This window comes from Dermochelys coriacea, chromosome 8, assembly GCF_009764565.3.
Source record: "Dermochelys coriacea isolate rDerCor1 chromosome 8, rDerCor1.pri.v4, whole genome shotgun sequence".
In the NCBI taxonomy this organism is placed as follows: domain Eukaryota; kingdom Metazoa; phylum Chordata; order Testudines; family Dermochelyidae; genus Dermochelys; species Dermochelys coriacea.
Genome location: NC_050075.1, coordinates 34,774,520 through 34,792,449, shown reverse-complemented (window position 1 = coordinate 34,792,449; position 17,930 = coordinate 34,774,520). Strand labels below are relative to the sequence as shown.

General features: G+C 40.7%; 1 protein-coding gene across 3 annotated transcripts in view; it reads right to left on the bottom strand.

Moving 5' to 3' along the window:
- Positions 1–17,930, bottom strand: part of CTNNA1 (catenin alpha 1) — a 189,162-nt gene that overhangs the window by 63,087 nt on the left and 108,145 nt on the right. For all 3 annotated transcript variants that reach the window (XM_038412232.2, XM_043520096.1, XM_043520097.1), the window contains 2 exons: positions 12,638–12,718; positions 11,699–11,851 (listed from right to left, as the gene is read on the bottom strand). In XM_038412232.2, coding sequence (XP_038268160.1) covers positions 11,699–11,851; positions 12,638–12,718 — 234 coding nt within the window. The remainder of the gene's footprint in view (positions 1–11,698; positions 11,852–12,637; positions 12,719–17,930) is intronic.

Below are 17,930 nucleotides of genomic sequence, written 5' to 3'. Positions count from 1 at the left end.
TCAAAAGCTTTGCTAAAGTCAAAGAATAACACATCCACTGCTTTCCCCTCATCCACAGAGCCAATTATCTTGTCATAGAAGGTAGATTAGATTAGTCAGGCATGATTTGCCCTGGCAAATCCATGCTGACTGTTCCTGATCACTTTCCTCTCCTATAAGTGCTTTAGGATTGATTCCTTGAGGACCTGCTCCATGGTTTTTCCAGGGACTGAGGTGAGACTGACTGGCCTGTAGTTCCCCAGATCCTCCCTCCCCCCCCCGCTTTTAAAAAAAGATGGGCACTACATTGGCCTTTTTCCAGTCGTCCAGGACTTCCCCCGATCGCCATGAGTTTTCAGAGAATGGCCAATGGCTCTGCAATCACATCCGCCAACTCCTTTAGCACTCTCTGAGGCAGTGCATCCAGCCCCAGGGACTTGTGCTCAACCAGCTTTTCTAAATTCTAACTTGTTTCTAAAATGAAAGCTTATCTTCTAGCCCTTTTGGTTGAAATAACCTTCAACTTCAGCAACTAGATTCAATCAATGGCTAATGTCTAAATCATGAAGTTTTTAATAAGGTGAGTATATAAATTACCACATTTAAGGCTTTTTGAGGCAGGAATTCTGGGACCAAGTGTGAAAGTTATTGTAGGATATGGGAAAGAGTGAGTGAGTGAGGTCACAAATGGAAAAATTTTACTAATCCCTGAAATAGATCATTGACGGAGAAGGAAGCACCGAATTTTATTCTCACTAAAATCATAATTTGATTCTCACTGGGTAAATCCTGACAATGAGGAAATAATCTCTACATGTGAGAATCTAATGCCCTAAGAAAAGCTGCCTACGTAATCCCTTTCGATAATCAGCATAGTCCCCTCTTCACCTAAGAAGTTGATGCCTCTGAAAGAGCACACAGAGAGCTCTGCTTCCTGGTCTTACATCAAGCCTTCTTTGAAGTAAAGGCTTTAAGGTAAAATCACACCTAACAGAACAGAACACACCGGACACTAGGGTGCTGAAGGAAAAAATTTTTGCTTTTTTAAATTTTAAATTAGGAACATCCCCATCCCAAAATATCTTCAGCAGATTTTGCGTCAAGTCCATGACGTTTCTAGGTGACAAATGCCTACTGCAAGCGTCCATCAGGGACTTCTTTCTAAAGTACCTTTTTAACTGTATCACTACAATCCCTTTTTCAAAGCTAAAATAAGTCTCCCAATTAAATTGCATAGTGCAAGACTGTTGACAAAAGTCAAATTTAAGGTTTTGTTTGTCTGACTTACTAAAAATGTTGTGGACACAAGCTTGCTCTTTTCTCAATATTTACTGGCGTTTCACTTTTGAAATAGGAACTGAAGCACTGAAGTTGATTTTACAAATTTTCTCCTGACATTTAGTGGCCTGTGCCAAATGTTATGCTGGTCTAAGTCCAGCTGTTAAGATAATACATGCAAGAACACTTCGAGAAGGGAAAGGAAAAGTCAGCCAGGCAATGACAGACAACTTTGGTTGGAATGGAAGCCATGTTTCAGGATAGTCTAGGGAGGGGACTGAAGAGTAACACAGTAAGCCTGAAGATTCTGCTGTCTCCCCTAGGGGGACAACAGCAGATTCTGCCTTAGGTACAATGGAGAAAAATCAGTGATTTAAATTACAAAAATTGATGTTTTGAGGGTATTAGTTGGTGAGTGCTACCGACCACCAAATTGCACTAAGGAACAGGATGACTGCCTCCTTATGCGCCTATCTATAACGTGCAGGAATAAAACTTTGTGATCAGGAGGGGATTTCAGTTTGAGTGGCACATGCTCAGATGTCATGCTGCCAATACTAAAGTATCCCTGAAATTTCTAAACATTATAGATGACAATTTCCTACCTCAAAAAATGTTGCAGCCAACATGGGAGAATTCTTTATTAGACCTTGTCTTAATATATAAAAAGGACCTGATCACATAATAAAATAAATAATGGTAGCTTTGGTACAAGTGATCATAGTTTGATCACATTTATAATGTGCAAGCAGAATAAAGTCCAGATCAGTAATATTACACACGCAGCTTAAAAGTGGCCAATTCCACAAAGCTGAAAAAACAATTATGATCCAAATCAGCTGGGAGAAAATTTAATCAGAAAAATGTGAATGACAACTGAGAATCATTTAAACACACCTTACTAAAGGCCCCAAAAGCCACAATTACACAATTGAGTAAGGCAGCTGGGCTGGTTAAAAAAAACTGACCTGGTTTCGAGCGGAAGTGAAGGCCACTATACACAATTTTTTTAAAAATAGAAGACATAAATGGAAGAAAGGAAAAGTCGATAGTAACTGTGATACATGAGAGAGGGGTAGGTCCCTTTTGTGGGCACCCAGCCAGCCAGTTAGCTATAAAATTACTCTTAGTAACTGTTCTCTACTTGCTTTCCCTGTAAAGGATTAACAAGTCCACAGGTAAAAGGAAAGGAGTGGGCACCACTGACCAAAAGAGCCAAAGGGAGGGCTAGAACTTTTTAAAATTGGGAAAAGACTTCCCTTTGTCTGGGTGTTGTGGTTCTTCAGGGAGCAGTTATGCTGTGAGAAGTTGAAGGCCAGATATGAAAATCATCAGATTATATCTAGAACTACTTATTTAACAACTCAGATAGGTAAATAAATCAAGAATGTTTAAAAAGACATGATTAGGTTTATTTCTGTATTTCTTATTGGCTTGTGGACTCCTCTGTGCTAACCCCAAATGCTTTTTGTTTTGCTTGTAACCTTTAAGCTGGACCTCAAGAAGGTTATTCTTGATGTTTAATTTTTGTAAGTGTTTTTTTTAAAATCTAGCAAAAGCCTAAGTTCCAGATGCATTTTCTTTCTTTGTTTTTAATTTTCTCTCTGTTTTTTGTTTCTTTCTTTGTTTCTTTGTTCTTTTTTAAGAAAAAGATTGGATTTTTGGTGTCCTAAGAGGTTTGTGCATATGTTATTTAATTAGCGGGGGCAACAGCTAAGTTCCTTTGTTTTCTTTCTCAGCTCTTTCCCAGAGGGGGGTTGAAAGGGCTTGAGGGTACCCCACAGGAAGGAATTCCCAAGTGTGCCTTCCTGGGTTCCAAGGGGTTTGCATTTGGGTGGTGGCAGCATCTACCCATCCAAGGTCAGAGAAAAGCTGTAACCTTGGGAGTTTAATACCAGCCTGGAGTGGCCAGTATTAATTTTTAGAATCCTTGCGGGCCCCCACCTTCTGCACTCGAAGTGCCAGAGTGGGGAATCAGCCTTGACAGTAACAAATATAAATCAGAAGTTAGAAATGATAGAAAATTGATAGGGAGGCAAAGGCACATCAGCAGAAATCTATGGCCAGCAGAGTTAAGGGCAATAAGGAGTTTAAGTATAATAGGAACAAAAAGAACCCTGACAATGATATTGGCCTATTTCTAGATGGAAATGGTAGAATCATCATAATACTGTAGTAGGAAGAGTGCCTGAAATATATGCCCTTGTATTAGAGGCCTGATATGAGGCAAAATCTGCTCACAAAATTTGGCAAAAACAGGGCTAATATTGCAAATACACATTCCTAAGAAGTGCTCATCAAAAAGTGCTCAAGCAAACACATCCCAATATTAAGTACCAGAACATCCCGATATCAAGGATGGTACAAAAACATTACCCAAGGGTAACAGGAACACACTGTACCCTCCTAAAAGATAAGGTCAAGATGACAGTATGTAATAAAACTGTTTTAATCAAAGCAACATGTACAAGATAATGGGTGATAACCAGTGACATCGGGGGCAGTAACTGTGTCAAAGGGAGTAGTAACTTGTTTGTATTGGGGTATAAAAATGTATCTCAGAAGTATTTGTCTGGCCTTAGAGAGGAATGAAAAGACCCGCCGTTTACTAAGCTGGTCTGTTGTTAAAGGAATACATGTATTAGTGGTACAGTAGAGTCTGCGGAATACTAGTACCCATGCTTTGTCAACAGGAAACCTGGCTGGGTGCTTTCATCCCTTAAGGGATCTTGTGGTCATTGTGTGGTTCGCTTGAGGTCTGCTGTGCCAGCTGTCTGAGCAGGGCTGGGGCGGCACACAAAGAAAACATGAGCATGTGCGCGCACACACAGAGCCAAACATCTGTCAACATCTAACCACAAATGCAAGAAAGGTGGAAGCATTCAGTATTTCCATTCTATATTGGGGATACAGTCTCATATGAGGAGGATAATGTTATTTCCATTCCACTACCACCTCTGGAGGATGTTACATTAACTACTAAAGTTAGACATTTTTAAGTCAGCAGGTCCAGATAAAACTTGTGCCCAAGAGTTTTAAAAGAGTTGGCTGAGGAGTTCGTTGGATCATAAATGTTGATTTTCAGTACATTTTGGAGTATTGGGATAGCTCCATAAAGCTAATATGCCAATTTCTGAAAAGGATAAACAGACCGACCCAAGTAATTATAGGCCAGTGAACCTGACATTGATCCTGTGCAAGATAATAGAACAGCTAATATGGGATTGGATTAATAAAGAATTAAAAGAGGATATTAACGCAAATCAGCACATTTGACTTGGTATTGCACAACAGATTAAAAACTAAAAAGATAAAAAGTAACATGGCACACATTAAATGGATTAAAGTCTGGCTAACTGATGGTCTCAAAATGCAATTGTAAACAACGAATCACCACCAAGCAGGTATTTTTCCAATGGGGTCTACCAGGGATGAGTTCTTGGCCTTGTTATTTAAGATGTTTATCAAGACCTGAAAGAAAACCACCACCATTGATAAAGTTTGCAGGTGACAAAAAATGAGGGAAACGGTAAATAATAAAGAGGACAGGTCACTGATTCTGAGCAATCTCAATCGCTCGGTAAACTGGGCGCAAGAAAACAAATGTGTTTTAACATGGGTAAATGTAAGTGTATACCTTTAGGAATTAAGCCGTACTCACAGGATAGGGCATTATCCTGAGAAGCAGTGACAAAGATTTGGGGTTATGGTGGATATTCAGCCAACCATGAGCTCCCAATGTGATCAAAAGAAATAATTCTGCCAAATTTTGAAGTGAGGCAAACCACTGAACAGGTGGAAGTCACTAGCTAAGTACCAGGAATCAGGGTTCATTGAAATGCTAAACCGGGATCGGCAACCTATGGCACACGTACCAAAGGCGGCATGCGAGCTGATTTACAGTGGCAATCCGCTGCTGGCCTGGGGTTCAATCTGCCAGCCCCCTGCCAGCTGGGGTTCCAGCCCCTGGTCCTGGCAGCTCCACTACTGGCCTGGGGTCCTGGCCGCCGGGCTCACTCAGCCTGCTGCTGGCCTGGATGGACAGAACACTGGGCGGGCAGTGCGCTGAGCGGGGCCGGCCACCGGGACCCCAGCTGGCAGAGGCCGGCGGCCGGAACCCCAGACCAGCAGCAGGATGAGCAGCTCACCAGTCCACCAGTCCCGGGTTCAGTCCACCAGTCCCTGCCAGCTGGGGTCCCAGCCGCAGGCCCCACTCAGCCTGCTGCCAGTCTGGGGTTCCGTCCGCTGGCTCCTGTAAATGTAAAATGTATTACTGGCACACGAAACTATTTATTTACTGTAATTTAAGAAGACTTGGCACACCACTTCTGAAAGGTTGCCGACCCCTGTGCTAAACCATCTTTTGACAATAGTGTCTTCTGCACAGAGACTAGTTCAGTTCAATGACTAGTTCATTCTGTGCAGAAGATACTATTGTCAAAAGAATTGAGACACCAATTGGAAGCAGAAAAAGCAAGGAAATTTCTTTTCTTCTTCTAATCTATGAATAAAACCTAAATGTGCAGATGAGATACACTAGTTCCAAAAATCATGACCTACAATCAGTTCAATTCACTACTACATTTCCTTTCTTTAATAAATCAGTTTTAAATGCAGAACACAAACCTTTTTTCTTGTGTCCAGCACATTTAAGCTAGTTTTATTTAATAAACAATTCAAGTGCTATTTTTGTGCATTCTTAACTTGAATTTCCATCAAAACAGAGTAAAAAATAACCTAATAAATCTTTTCATTTTCTAACAAAAATGGAAAAAAGTTAAGAATCTGAATAAATGTAAGTTAAGCTTTATAATTGCTTAAAATGAATATGCATAGATAGCATATCCTCTTATTTAGCAAGAAGCACCACCCAATTTAGTGTAAAGGCTATATTTAGTTGCAAATCAACCTGTTTTATTGGTTACCAAAGAAAATCAACTTTTTTTTTAAGAAAATAACTACAAATGGAAAACACGATTAAAATGATTGCTTAAATCAAGGTTTCTTGCTTGCAGATTTAAACTGTGATTAAAATTGGTGATTTAAATTAATCCACCCTGGCTGTAGGTTTGACTGCTGACGCTACTGAAGATGAGGGGGAAAAAGAGTAACCTCTTACATTTTTAGTTAGGGACATTTATAATTCAACTTAATTTCTGCAGGACTTCTCCTATATCACCTTAACATATCTGTTCTCAAAATAACTTCTTTTGATACTCAATTTTCTTTCTTTGTATTAATTCCATTATAATGCAGGGTAAAAGATAGCTAATTTAATGGGTTAACATAGTGATTTTGAAAGCCATCTGAAGAATGCTATCCAGTATGGCACGAGGAAGTGAGGCAATCCACACACAGCCCTCAAATTAATAAAATCTAGTTAGTTTCTCCCCTCTATTGAAACAATCACCCAATTCAATTGGGCATCCAACTGAAGCTCTTTGGGACATGGAAACTTTTGTTTATCTGTGATGCACAGACCTCTCAAGTGTGCCAGATTTTTTGTAGGATGTTCCACATTTTGGTTGCACAGTTGCACCACGGGGCAGATGACATTCTGCCGGGAGGACAGAAGAGCGTGCAACAAAATAAGTTTAGCTTAGGGAGCCAGAAGGCATCGAGTTCAAATCTCACCTCTACTGATGTGTATTTTGTTACTGTGCACTTCAAAACCCTTCTTATTGAGCAAGCATTTGTATCCCCGCCACAGAAGACGATCAATTATCTTTCCCCCATTATAAAAAGAAGTTGAGAGAAAGGCTGCAGAGTCACTTCAGGAAGAGCTGAGACTAGAACCAGGTCTCCAATACAAGAGATTTAAGTTTCATCCACATTCCTACTGCTTTAGTAAACAATACTTCCATCCTGGAGCCAAGAACCCAGGATTCCAGATCCGCAGTGTTCTATTGTTGTCTAGATTAGAAAATAGCTGTGTAAATCACTGGCAGAATATGTACTGCATTCCCCTCTTGTGACTTCTCCACAAAGAAGATGGCTGTTATTCCTGTCGATCAAGTGGTAGAGATCTATGCCAGGGTTCTGAAAGTCCAGGTGTAAAGCCTTCTGGTGATCCAAGGGGAAGGTTAACTATTGTGTCCAGTGGGTCCATACCCGGCCTGTGCACCCACGCACACCATCAGTACCAGACTCGACGGGCCTCCCATTGGGGCTGGAGTCAAGGGTGCCAGGTCTTGAGGCCCAGACCGTGGGTGTTTCGCCGGGGGATGCACCCCACTGGAGCTCCCTCACGGCTTCTTGATGGGGGAACGACCCATCTGCCTTCTTTTTCTTATGTAGCACTGGGGACTGCGAACGGTGCCAGCTGGTGGCACTGGCCTTACAGGTTGGGGAGTGGCACCAGTGCTCCTTGGAGGAGTCCTTCCTCTATGCCAGGACATCCCGTGCTGGGGTGCTGCACACCGATGATGCTGGTGCTGCTTCCAGTGCCAGTTGTAGGTGGAGGGCTGACTCCATCAGTAGGAGCTTCAAACGATAGTCCTGTTCTCTGTTAGTCCTGGGTCTGAAGTTCCTGCAAATTGGGCACTTATCCGTCTGATGGCCCTCTCCTAAACACTTGAGACAGGCAGCATGGGGCTCGCTTGTGGGCATAGGTTTTGCACACCTCTTGCATGCCTTAAACCCCTGCGACCGACGCATGCACCGGTGCCTGGGGAAACTAGGACTGGGTGGGAGGGAAGCCCCCCCAAAGTATCTCCAACTAATCTACAAACTAATGTAACACAAGCTAACAACTATATACAACAACTAGGTAGGCACTTGCGAAAGTAAGAGACTGAGCTGCTCCAATGACCGTTATTGGTGGTAAGAAGAAACTGAGCAGGCGGCAGGTCAGCAGGGACCTATACACACTGCCATAAAAGGTGCCACTCCAGGTGTCTCCACAGTGAACCCAACAGGTACCGCTAGGGGAAAAACCTTCCAACGATCTTGCATGCGGCGCATGCACACCTATTGGACTGCACATGAGCAATCACTCAAAGAAGAAAGTTAACAGGCAAACTGACAGTACGATCCTGCAAAGGCACTCTATTCCTTCTAAGAAAAAGGAGACAGACAATTGGAAGCTAATGTTTTAGTATAATGCACATACGCTCCTGGAAGAGGTTTGTAAACATCTAGGTATGCCTATACTGCACTGCAGTGCAAACTAAAGGGGTAACTGAAGAGTGCACCAAAATGTCGCTCTCTCAATGCCCTCTATAGACTCTACTGTAACAAACTAAAAGTTACCTACTAGGGTTCATGTTAACATGGTCCTCCTTCAGAAGGACTAAGTTAACATGAGCTAAGTACCTTTTAATTCATGCCAGCTGCATGTCCAGTGGCACAGTTAAAGCACAACATTTTGGTGTGCTCTGCAATTCACAGCCCAGTAGTTCACTCTGTGGTGCACTGTAAATAAGTCCAATAGATCATGTTACTTCTATAGGCATAGTTACACTTCTGAAAGCAAGTGATTACCAAAGATCTCTAAAGAGTTGCTGTATGTAGCACATCATATTAGTAGTATCTGATTCCAGTCAGAAGTGTTCTGTTTAATGCATACTTGCACAAGGCCGTTTTCTTGAGCAACAGAATGTATGACTGCACAGACTCTCCAAAAAATTTAATTTGTAGCTTTGTGTTTAAACACAAGCAAGATCAAATAATGCCTCATGTGCTGAGAATGACAGCTGCTCAGTGTTCACGTCATACATATCTAGAACTTGTAGAAGCAGAAGGCTCGCCTACATGGGGAAACTGATTAGCATAACTACAGTGGTATAATTATATCTTTATAGCTATGCTGGTATAACTCCCTGTGTGGATGCTATTTCTTGAATAGAAGTGACTTTATTCCAGTACTATCTAGCTAAAGAGCAAAAATTTGAATTATTTAATCTTTAAGAAAATGCCATTAAAACTACATTAAAGCTACTACGCTGAGTATATAAAAGTCAAAAGCCAAATTGAAAAGTTACATAACAGTAACTGTTTTTGGTTTCTCAGTGTTTCAGCCACAACACAGTCCCTATTCAGCTTCTTTGTTGGCACCCATTGCCTTAGACCCCGAGTGTCCCCTACAGCATTTGACTTCATATCCAGATGGGTGAATATATTGAGGTAAATGTAAACTATCTGCAAGGTGTACTTTAAAGAGCTACAATGCAGCATGTTTTTACCTTTGACATACACAATTTCGAAAGCTCCCCCAAGTTTCTGAAAACCCCCATACATACCACTATTTAGATGCATGTGTCTACAGTTAGCTCTGGCTCCAGAGAAGTATCACAGCATATTTAATCAAAAGCTTTATCAATTTCCTTTGACATACATCATAAGGTGATTTCCAGATTCCAAAACTGCATAGAGAAGCTTCACACTTCAGGAGGAATGCCATTTTATAAAGGATATTGCCAGACAATTAGAGTTAATTTTTCACACTTCCCATACAATCAAATAAGCATAATGTATGGAGAAACCAAAAGGCAGAACCGCTTTACACCAAGTACCAACCAAAACCAAGAGAGGCTTTTGGGGGCACTGAGGTGACTGAATAAGCCAATTAAATAAAAAAGTATTAGGCATGGTCAGGGAATTCAGGTTGTCCTGGCAGTCTAAATTAATTCCCCTTGATTTATTTATGAATAGTACCTCCAAACTGTTTAACTGTATGCTAACTATTTCAAGGAAAACATTACCTAGCCATATGTGATTCCTGTGCTGAAAAGACCTTACAGTCTCTCATGTGTACGTGTGATGGTGCCAAGAGTCTTTTAAACTAAACTAGTGAGAAAATGGCTTGCAGAATTAATGTAAGAGTCAGATCAATGAAAGATTGAAAACTGCCTTGTTCCAGAAGAAAAAATAAATAAGAGTTGTATAAAAAAACCCCAAGATTATTCTAAAAGTCACATGGACTCTTTTGTAGTTCAACAGCAGAATGGCATTATTATACAGTACATTTTGATCAGCATTTGACTTTTTTAAGACTGCAATTGAGGTTGGGGTAAGAATTAATCATTCAACCGACCACCTGACAGTATATATAGAACAAAACTTTTAAAGGTTTGGGAAAAATCTAACTATGCACAAGCAGTAAACAATTACAACTGTAGATTTATGTTCCTTTATAATTTTGTTTGCAATATTGCACAAAACTAAATGTGAATAATAAGGCAGCAGGTCATTATTACTAAGACATATGCAGTAAGACCTGGAATGAACTTGAACTTTTTTCTTAACAGCAATACCAGTTGCCAAAGACATTAACTTTTATGGTAGATGGACTTGTCTTCTGTATTTTAATTAAAACTGGTAAGTTTCCCATTTAAGTTAGTGTTCTTAGAAAACAGTCTTACAGACAGGAAAAATTTCCATTTGATGACTTATGTTTTCAAATAATATATTCTTAAATTGACCTTATCTAAGGTTTTTGAATCAAAATTCTTATTTTTGTACAGAAATTTGTAGTGTTCATTCCACAAGCCTTTGCTTAAAGACCAATTTCACCTAGCAATAACAGATGTTTCAAATGACATTTACAACAACATATATTTTGGACTCAATATACCAGCGTGAAGGAGACAATGATTACTTATGTCTCTGCTTAGAATAATCTCAGTTAGTGTAGTATAGCCAGACAAACAACAAATCCACAGGTTGAAACTACAACTTTACAAAACATTCAAAGTATGGTTTGAAAATACAATGCATCTTTTTATGCTTTACGTGATCACTAAAAAACACAAGCTATGGCAAAAGAAACTGTTGATCACCACTTATGTAAGTGAGTTAGTCTGTAGAAAACTGTCAGCATAGTTTTATACCTAGACTTGGCAGGATTCGATCTAAAAATCGATATATGCCAGTAAACATCAATTTCCAATGACATGCTGATATCGATGAAAATGATCTATCGGTAACAGTGGGCAGCAATACAGCCTCTCCCATTTGCGCCTGCAGTCCCACTGTCATGGGAGTGAGGGAGGGGGTCTATGACAGACTTTCTGCAACTCTGCTGGTCAGGGACCCACTCTCTCTCACCAGCCATTGTTCAGCAGCAGCACCCGTGTCCAGGACTCATCCTCCTCCTCGCAGTCCTGGCTGGGAGGTCTCTGCTCTGCCAGGCTAGAATTGCAGCCTCCCCTGCAACTTGAGGCCAAGTATCTTGGCCCTCTTGGCTAGGCAGGAAGCTCCTGCAACACCAGTTTCCACACTGCCCTAACACCAAATCTCTTCCCCTTGATATCTAACAATTGTAAAAAGGTACAAAACAAAAATATTAATCGGTGAAGTTAGAAAAAAATCTAATTTAATTATGCCAAGCCTATTTATACTATAAAATGTGTTAACTGCTAGAATACAGTTTGAAAACAAAACTAGAAATTATGCTAAAATTAGTAAAACTGGTAACTTCAGTTGGTTTGTATGACCTTACCTCAATCAATTTATTGGCATGTTCACGGAAAACCTGTGCATACTCCTTAACTTCTTTTTCATTCCCATTCTTGGCAGCTTCAATCAATACTAAAAGTGGAACGTTGGTTTCCAGAAAAGAATCCGACACATGATCCATAACAGCTTTGCGGAGCTAAGAATTAAAATGAAAATTAGTTGGGATTTTTGGCACAGAGTTCAACCACTGTTTTCTTGCATCTTATTAAGAAGAAAATGTTTACCACAATAAGGAACTTAAATATTCGTTTAGCAATTGCTCACTCTGTTGCGGTGTGTGACCAGGGTTCTCTCTCTTCGGGTTGGGCCATGCAGTTTTTGCGCCAATTTAATCAAATTGGTTAAGTCAGTGCAACCCCTCATTTGAGCACATTAATATTTATTTAAAATGTGAAGATATTGGCTTAGCTTCAGTGACTAAATCTGCACTTTTTCTGCTGAATATTAAAATTAACACCATTATTTTTGTATTTAATTCAACATAAGGATTTTGAAAAGTTAAAATAAACTCAACTCTGCTATATATTTTGCTACATCCACATTTGGGTTTAAAGTGAACTTTTCCCCCTTTAATAGTGAACTGTCCCTAAGTGTTAGCATTATACACACTCTTGCTACAGGTGTACTTGTTTGTAATCTGAGTCCAAAATTTTTTATTTTAATTCAACATCTAAAATGTCTTCTCTGTATAGTTATTTATAGAAGATTGCAATTCAAACCCTAATACTGTCACTCAAACAAAGTGCTGTAAGCTTCTAGCTTTCAATGAACTAGACAAGAAAAAAAAAAAAAAGCAAAACTACTGTCATTACAGAACGTAAAGCACTCAGATAAACAAAACGTTTCCAATAGGGAACATTCAGAATTGCATTAATTTCTATAACACTTACTACATTACATTAATATTTTACTCATTCTGTACCTGTCTACGCAGGTCCCTGGTCTTTTTAGTCATTTTGTCTATTGCAGAGTTCAGTGCGTCACTTCTTTCTTTGCGTCCAGCCTGTAAAGCAAGAGAGGCTAAGGTAAATACAATATTTTGTGTTTGACGGGCGACAGCATTCACTTCTGTAAATAGTAAGAAAAACAGCAGGTTACACCAATGGAAAGCTAAAAATGACCTCTGGATTCACCTCCTTATTCAACAAGGCTATTGGTGTTTCTTCCCATCTCATGTTTTCCCTTCCCCCATAGTTCCGATAACAAGAAAATGTAGAGGAAGTTATAGGGGTTTTCAGAGGTCTAAGCTAGAGACTGATCCAAAAAAAGTCTTCAAATACAAAGTCTTAGATCCCTTCTTGATTGATCTGACAACCACACTGTTTCTTGTGGTTGATCCACTCTGATTCAGACTTGCAGCACATCCTGTATGAGAGCTCTAATTAAGTCCTGAAACTCTTACGACTCCATCAGAAAGCATGAAAGCCCATGACTGACTCTCACATTGGTATAAAAAGATGCAAACAGTACACAACCATTTGATGGCTGACCTTCACCCAAACATTTTAAAGTATTAAAATGGTTAGTCCAAAGTGGTCACTCATGGGACAAGAAGCATTCCCCTAAAGAGTTTTGCATTTCACATCAACCACAGTGGACAATTCACATGTAGTCAAAACCATAAGCCACAATTTAAGTACGTTTAAATACAAAAAGCTTAAAAAAAGCACTTAAGTTCAACACAAACATCAAGCGTAAAAATCCAACACCAATCTCAAAACCAAAACCCACGAAGGAAGAGCAGTGGATTCCATGAGCCTCTGATACAGTAGGGATCTAGGCAGTGTTGTGAAGGAGAAAGAAGGTTACAACTTGGCTTTGATTAAGCAGACATGAGGCTAAGAGAATATTGAGCTCAAATGTAATCATTTATATTAAGAAATTCTAACAGTGATCTTAACACACATGGTTAGTTTCTAGTTCTGAATATACAGTATATAGCTTTAAACTAGCCTTTAAGCAACCACAAAGCAATTTTACGAAGTTCTGCACTACGCTCAATGTAATTATACTGCTGAGAGAAGAAGAGATTAGCCACCATTAATGTGTGTGTATGCTGAGAAAAGAAGACATTAACCACCATTAATGTAAGTGTATGCTAATTATCAAATGATAAATTGATTTGGAAGACTTTGATCAGCAACTTTGAAATCTTAATCAAAGATCTGGAGTTCTGAATAAAACAGATGTTATGTGACTGATGGGATTAACCCCAACTGGGAACAGCAAGGCTGGTTTTATTTTGATCACCATTAGGCGTGTGTCTGCACTACAAACAAGTTGACCTATATTAGGTTGACTTACAGGTCCACACTTCCCTCCTGTCAGTGGTGCACGTCGTCACCAGAAGCACCTCCACCAACTTAAGAGTGGCCCTACTCCCTGCCAGGAGCCTGGGCGCAGGGCACCGAGAGACCAGGCAGCAGCCAGGCTCTAGTGGGAGCCCTCCACCCACTCTGGGGTGACAGTTGGAGCAGGGAGTGGCTTTCTTGTCAATTTCACACGTGAAACGGACAAGAATGATAGCCAACAGCCTATGTAAGTAACCCATAGTGTCTACACTGACACTGCATTGCTAACTACACTGACAAAAGCCCTTCGCTGCTCATGGAGGTGGAGTTATGTTGGTGTAGTAACCCACTCATATCGGTGGGAGGAAGGCTGTAGTGTGTACACGGACATAATTAGGTTGATGTAAGCTGCCTTACGTCGACTTAATTCTGTAGTATAGACCAGCCTTAGTTACCAACCATGATATCCAAGAGTTGTCATGTCCATGGTCAACTGAACTGATTCTGTGTCACGAAGAGGTTACAAGACCAAGAAGCACTACAAATTGAAGTTACTATTGGAATAAAAATTAGTTTATCTATTCCCTCTTCCTCGTATCACAATGCAGCCAATTAAAATCTCACCCAACCCCTTCCAAAAAAAAAAAAATTAAATTATACAGAAGAAAAACTAATGATTCTAATTACTACAATAATTTCTACCCCCCCCCCCCCAAATGAGGGGCAGTAGCTTTCTCTGCTGACAAAGCGCTGTCCACACCAGCGCTTTTTGTTGTTAAAATTTTTGTTGGTTGGGTTTTTGTTTTTTTTTTTTTTTAAAAAACACTTCTTACCAACAAAAGTGCAATGTAGATATAGCCTTGACATACTCTTAGTTCAACCACAAATTGCTGCGCTGGATGCAGGAATCACTGGGTGAAATTCTATGGCCTGGGTGATACAGGAGGTTAGACTGGATGATCATCATGGTCCCTTCTAGCCTTAAAATGTATGAATCTAGACTTGTGTAGTCTAAACTGCACTAGAGTTCTGCCAGTGCAGCCTGTGGCTTTGATGCAAATATGGCCCAACAAGACTATGGGTCCCAACTTGCAGGGTTCCATTTTTCACTGGTTGTGGTAAAACGATGGATTGGTTGTTGGGACCTGTAGTCTCTGCAAGCCTCATCTCTTACTTAAAGATATGGGCAGCTGAAATATGCTTCATTTTATGCAAAGTAGGTTCAGCCCTTTGGCTGCTGGCAGATAGCCAGTGCAGCCCTCAGAAGGGCATAATGTAAAGAAATTAGAGAAATCCTGTGAAAGCTGTCTTATTCAGCATTGTATAGAGTCTGTGTACTGTCATTTGAGTGCTTTGTAAAGCTAAAACTGGAAATAATTTACAGCATCTCATTTTAATTTCAGATCAATTGTGTTGCTTCTCCTACAAGTAGCATGTTGCTGGTGGTACTGGTTAACACAGATGAGAATTACAAAATCCCAGTGTGGTGTTAAACTAATGCTTAGGAGGGTAACTGTCCAAAAAGCAATAAAACAGTTTTCTTTTTCTTCATGGAGCATGTTGCCCTTCTGCCATGTAGTGGTTGATGTTTGGCACATTGCAGGTTGGCTTTCCGTTTCAGAAATCAGTGACATGTAGTCTCTAGGTATGCAGATAGTCCCTTCTTTCAGGAATCTCAGCCCACATCCAGGGGTCCACTATGCTTCCAGAATTGATTCTAGTTAAAAGCAGAGAATAAGCTCCTGCTGCTTGCAAAAACTAACAATACAGCACTACTTGTAAGCGTGAAAACTTGCTTGCATGGTCAGAAAAAAATGCAAGACCATGCGTAGCAGTGTCATCTACCAGTTTCTCCCATAACAAGCATTTTGCAGCAAAGATTGAAAAGGTGTATATTTGGGAAGGGGAAAACCAGCATTTCTCTCCCAGTCACACTAGTAAAAAGAAAAAGGAGAATTGTGGCACCTTAGAGACTAACCAATTTATTTGAGCATAAGCTTTCATGAGCTACAGCTCACTTCATCGGATGCATTCGGTGGAAAATACAGTGGGGAGATTTATATACACACACAGAGAACATGAAACAATGGGTTTTGTCATACACACAGTAAGGAGAGTGATCACTTAAGATGAGCCATCACCCAGCGGGAGGGTGAGGAAAACCTTTCATGGTGACAAGCAAGGTGAGCCATTTCTATCAGTTAACAAGAACGTCTGAGGAACAGTGGGGGGTGGGGTGGGGGGGAGAAATAACATGGGGAAATAGTTTTACTTTATGTAATGACTCATCCACTCCCAGTCTCTATTCAAGCCTAAGTTAATTGTATCCAGTTTGCAAATTAATTCCAATTCAGCAGTCTCTCGCTGGAGTCTGTTTTTGAAGCTTTTTTGTTGAAGGATAGCCACTCTCAGGTCTGTAATCGCATGACCGGAGAGATTGAAGTGTTCTCCGACTGGTTTTTGAATGTTATAATTCTTGATGTCTGATTTGTGTCCATTTATTCTTTTTCGTAGACACTGTCCAGTTTACCCAGAAGTCACCTACTACAGGACAGGCCCAACAAAAAAAAAAAAAAAACAAAAAAAAAAACCCCACAACAGAACACCACTAGCCATCACCTTCAGCCCCCAACTAAAACCTCTCCAATGCATCATCAAGGATCTACAACCTATCCTGAAGGACAACCCATCACTCTCACAAATCTTGGGAGACAGGCCAGTCCTTGCTTACAGACAGCCCCCCAACCTGAAGCAAATACTCACCAGCAACCACACACCACACAACAGAACCACTAACCCAGGAACCTATCCTTGCAACAAAGCCCGTTGCCAACTCTGTCCACATATCTCTTCAGGGGACACCATCATAGGGGCCTAATCACATCAGCCACACTATCAGAGGCTCATTCACCTGTGCATCTACCAATGTGATATATGCCATCATGTGCCAGCAATGCCCCTCTGCCACGTACACTGGTCAAACTGGACAGTCTCTACGTAAAAGAATAAATGGACACATTGTTAGTCTCTAAGGTGCCACAGGTACTCCTTTTCTTTTTGCGAATACAGACTAACACGGCTGCTACTCCGAAACCAGTCACACTAGTGGTACCAAAAAGGCATCACAAGAATTCTGTTTCACCCTACACCTTGATTTTATCAGAAGAACTGGATGCTACGGTAAAGGAATCCACCAGAAAAGTACTCTCACTCATAGACTTTAAGATCAGAAAGGTCCATCATGATAATCTAGTCTAGGGGGTTCTCAACAAATTTTTTGTGGCCTCAGTACAGCCACCAACTCTCACTGGTGGCCACACTGACCATTTTCCCTAAAATAATTAGCTTTAGGAAAAACAAATAAATATGCACATATACATGTCCAAATTATTGTAATTTATTTATGGAGGGTTTTTTTCAGACTCAGTAATGAAAAATAATTTCCAGTTGTCTCTATTCTTTACTGGACCTAAAGAGAATAGAAACACAAATAAGGTGCTTTGCATGTTCTTGTCTTTTGTTGTTGCTTTTCCTTTTTGGGTTGCGCTTTTTTTCTTCTAAAACTTGTTACCTGATAAGTCTTCTGCTGTGAAAAGTGATACTTGTATGTTTGTTAATACCACTTTTCACAGCAGACTTAATTTGTCCCAGAGCTTCCTGGGGCTGTGTAAGTCCTGAATCGGGAGGTGGGCAGGGAGGCAGCACGGCCTAGGGACAATGGCAGGGGTAGTGAGCCTGGGGCCAGAGCCTGCCACCATGTGGATGGAGCCTGAAGCCCCGTGGCTGAAGCCTGCCTCCCCTACCCCTGGGAAAGCGGGGAATTCACCAGTTGCCTGCACCTCCAGATTTTGTGTCCCCGGAGGGGGGCAGGGCCCAACCTCTGCTAGCAGCCCTGGGAGAAGTGCCACTGCTTTATTCTCCCAC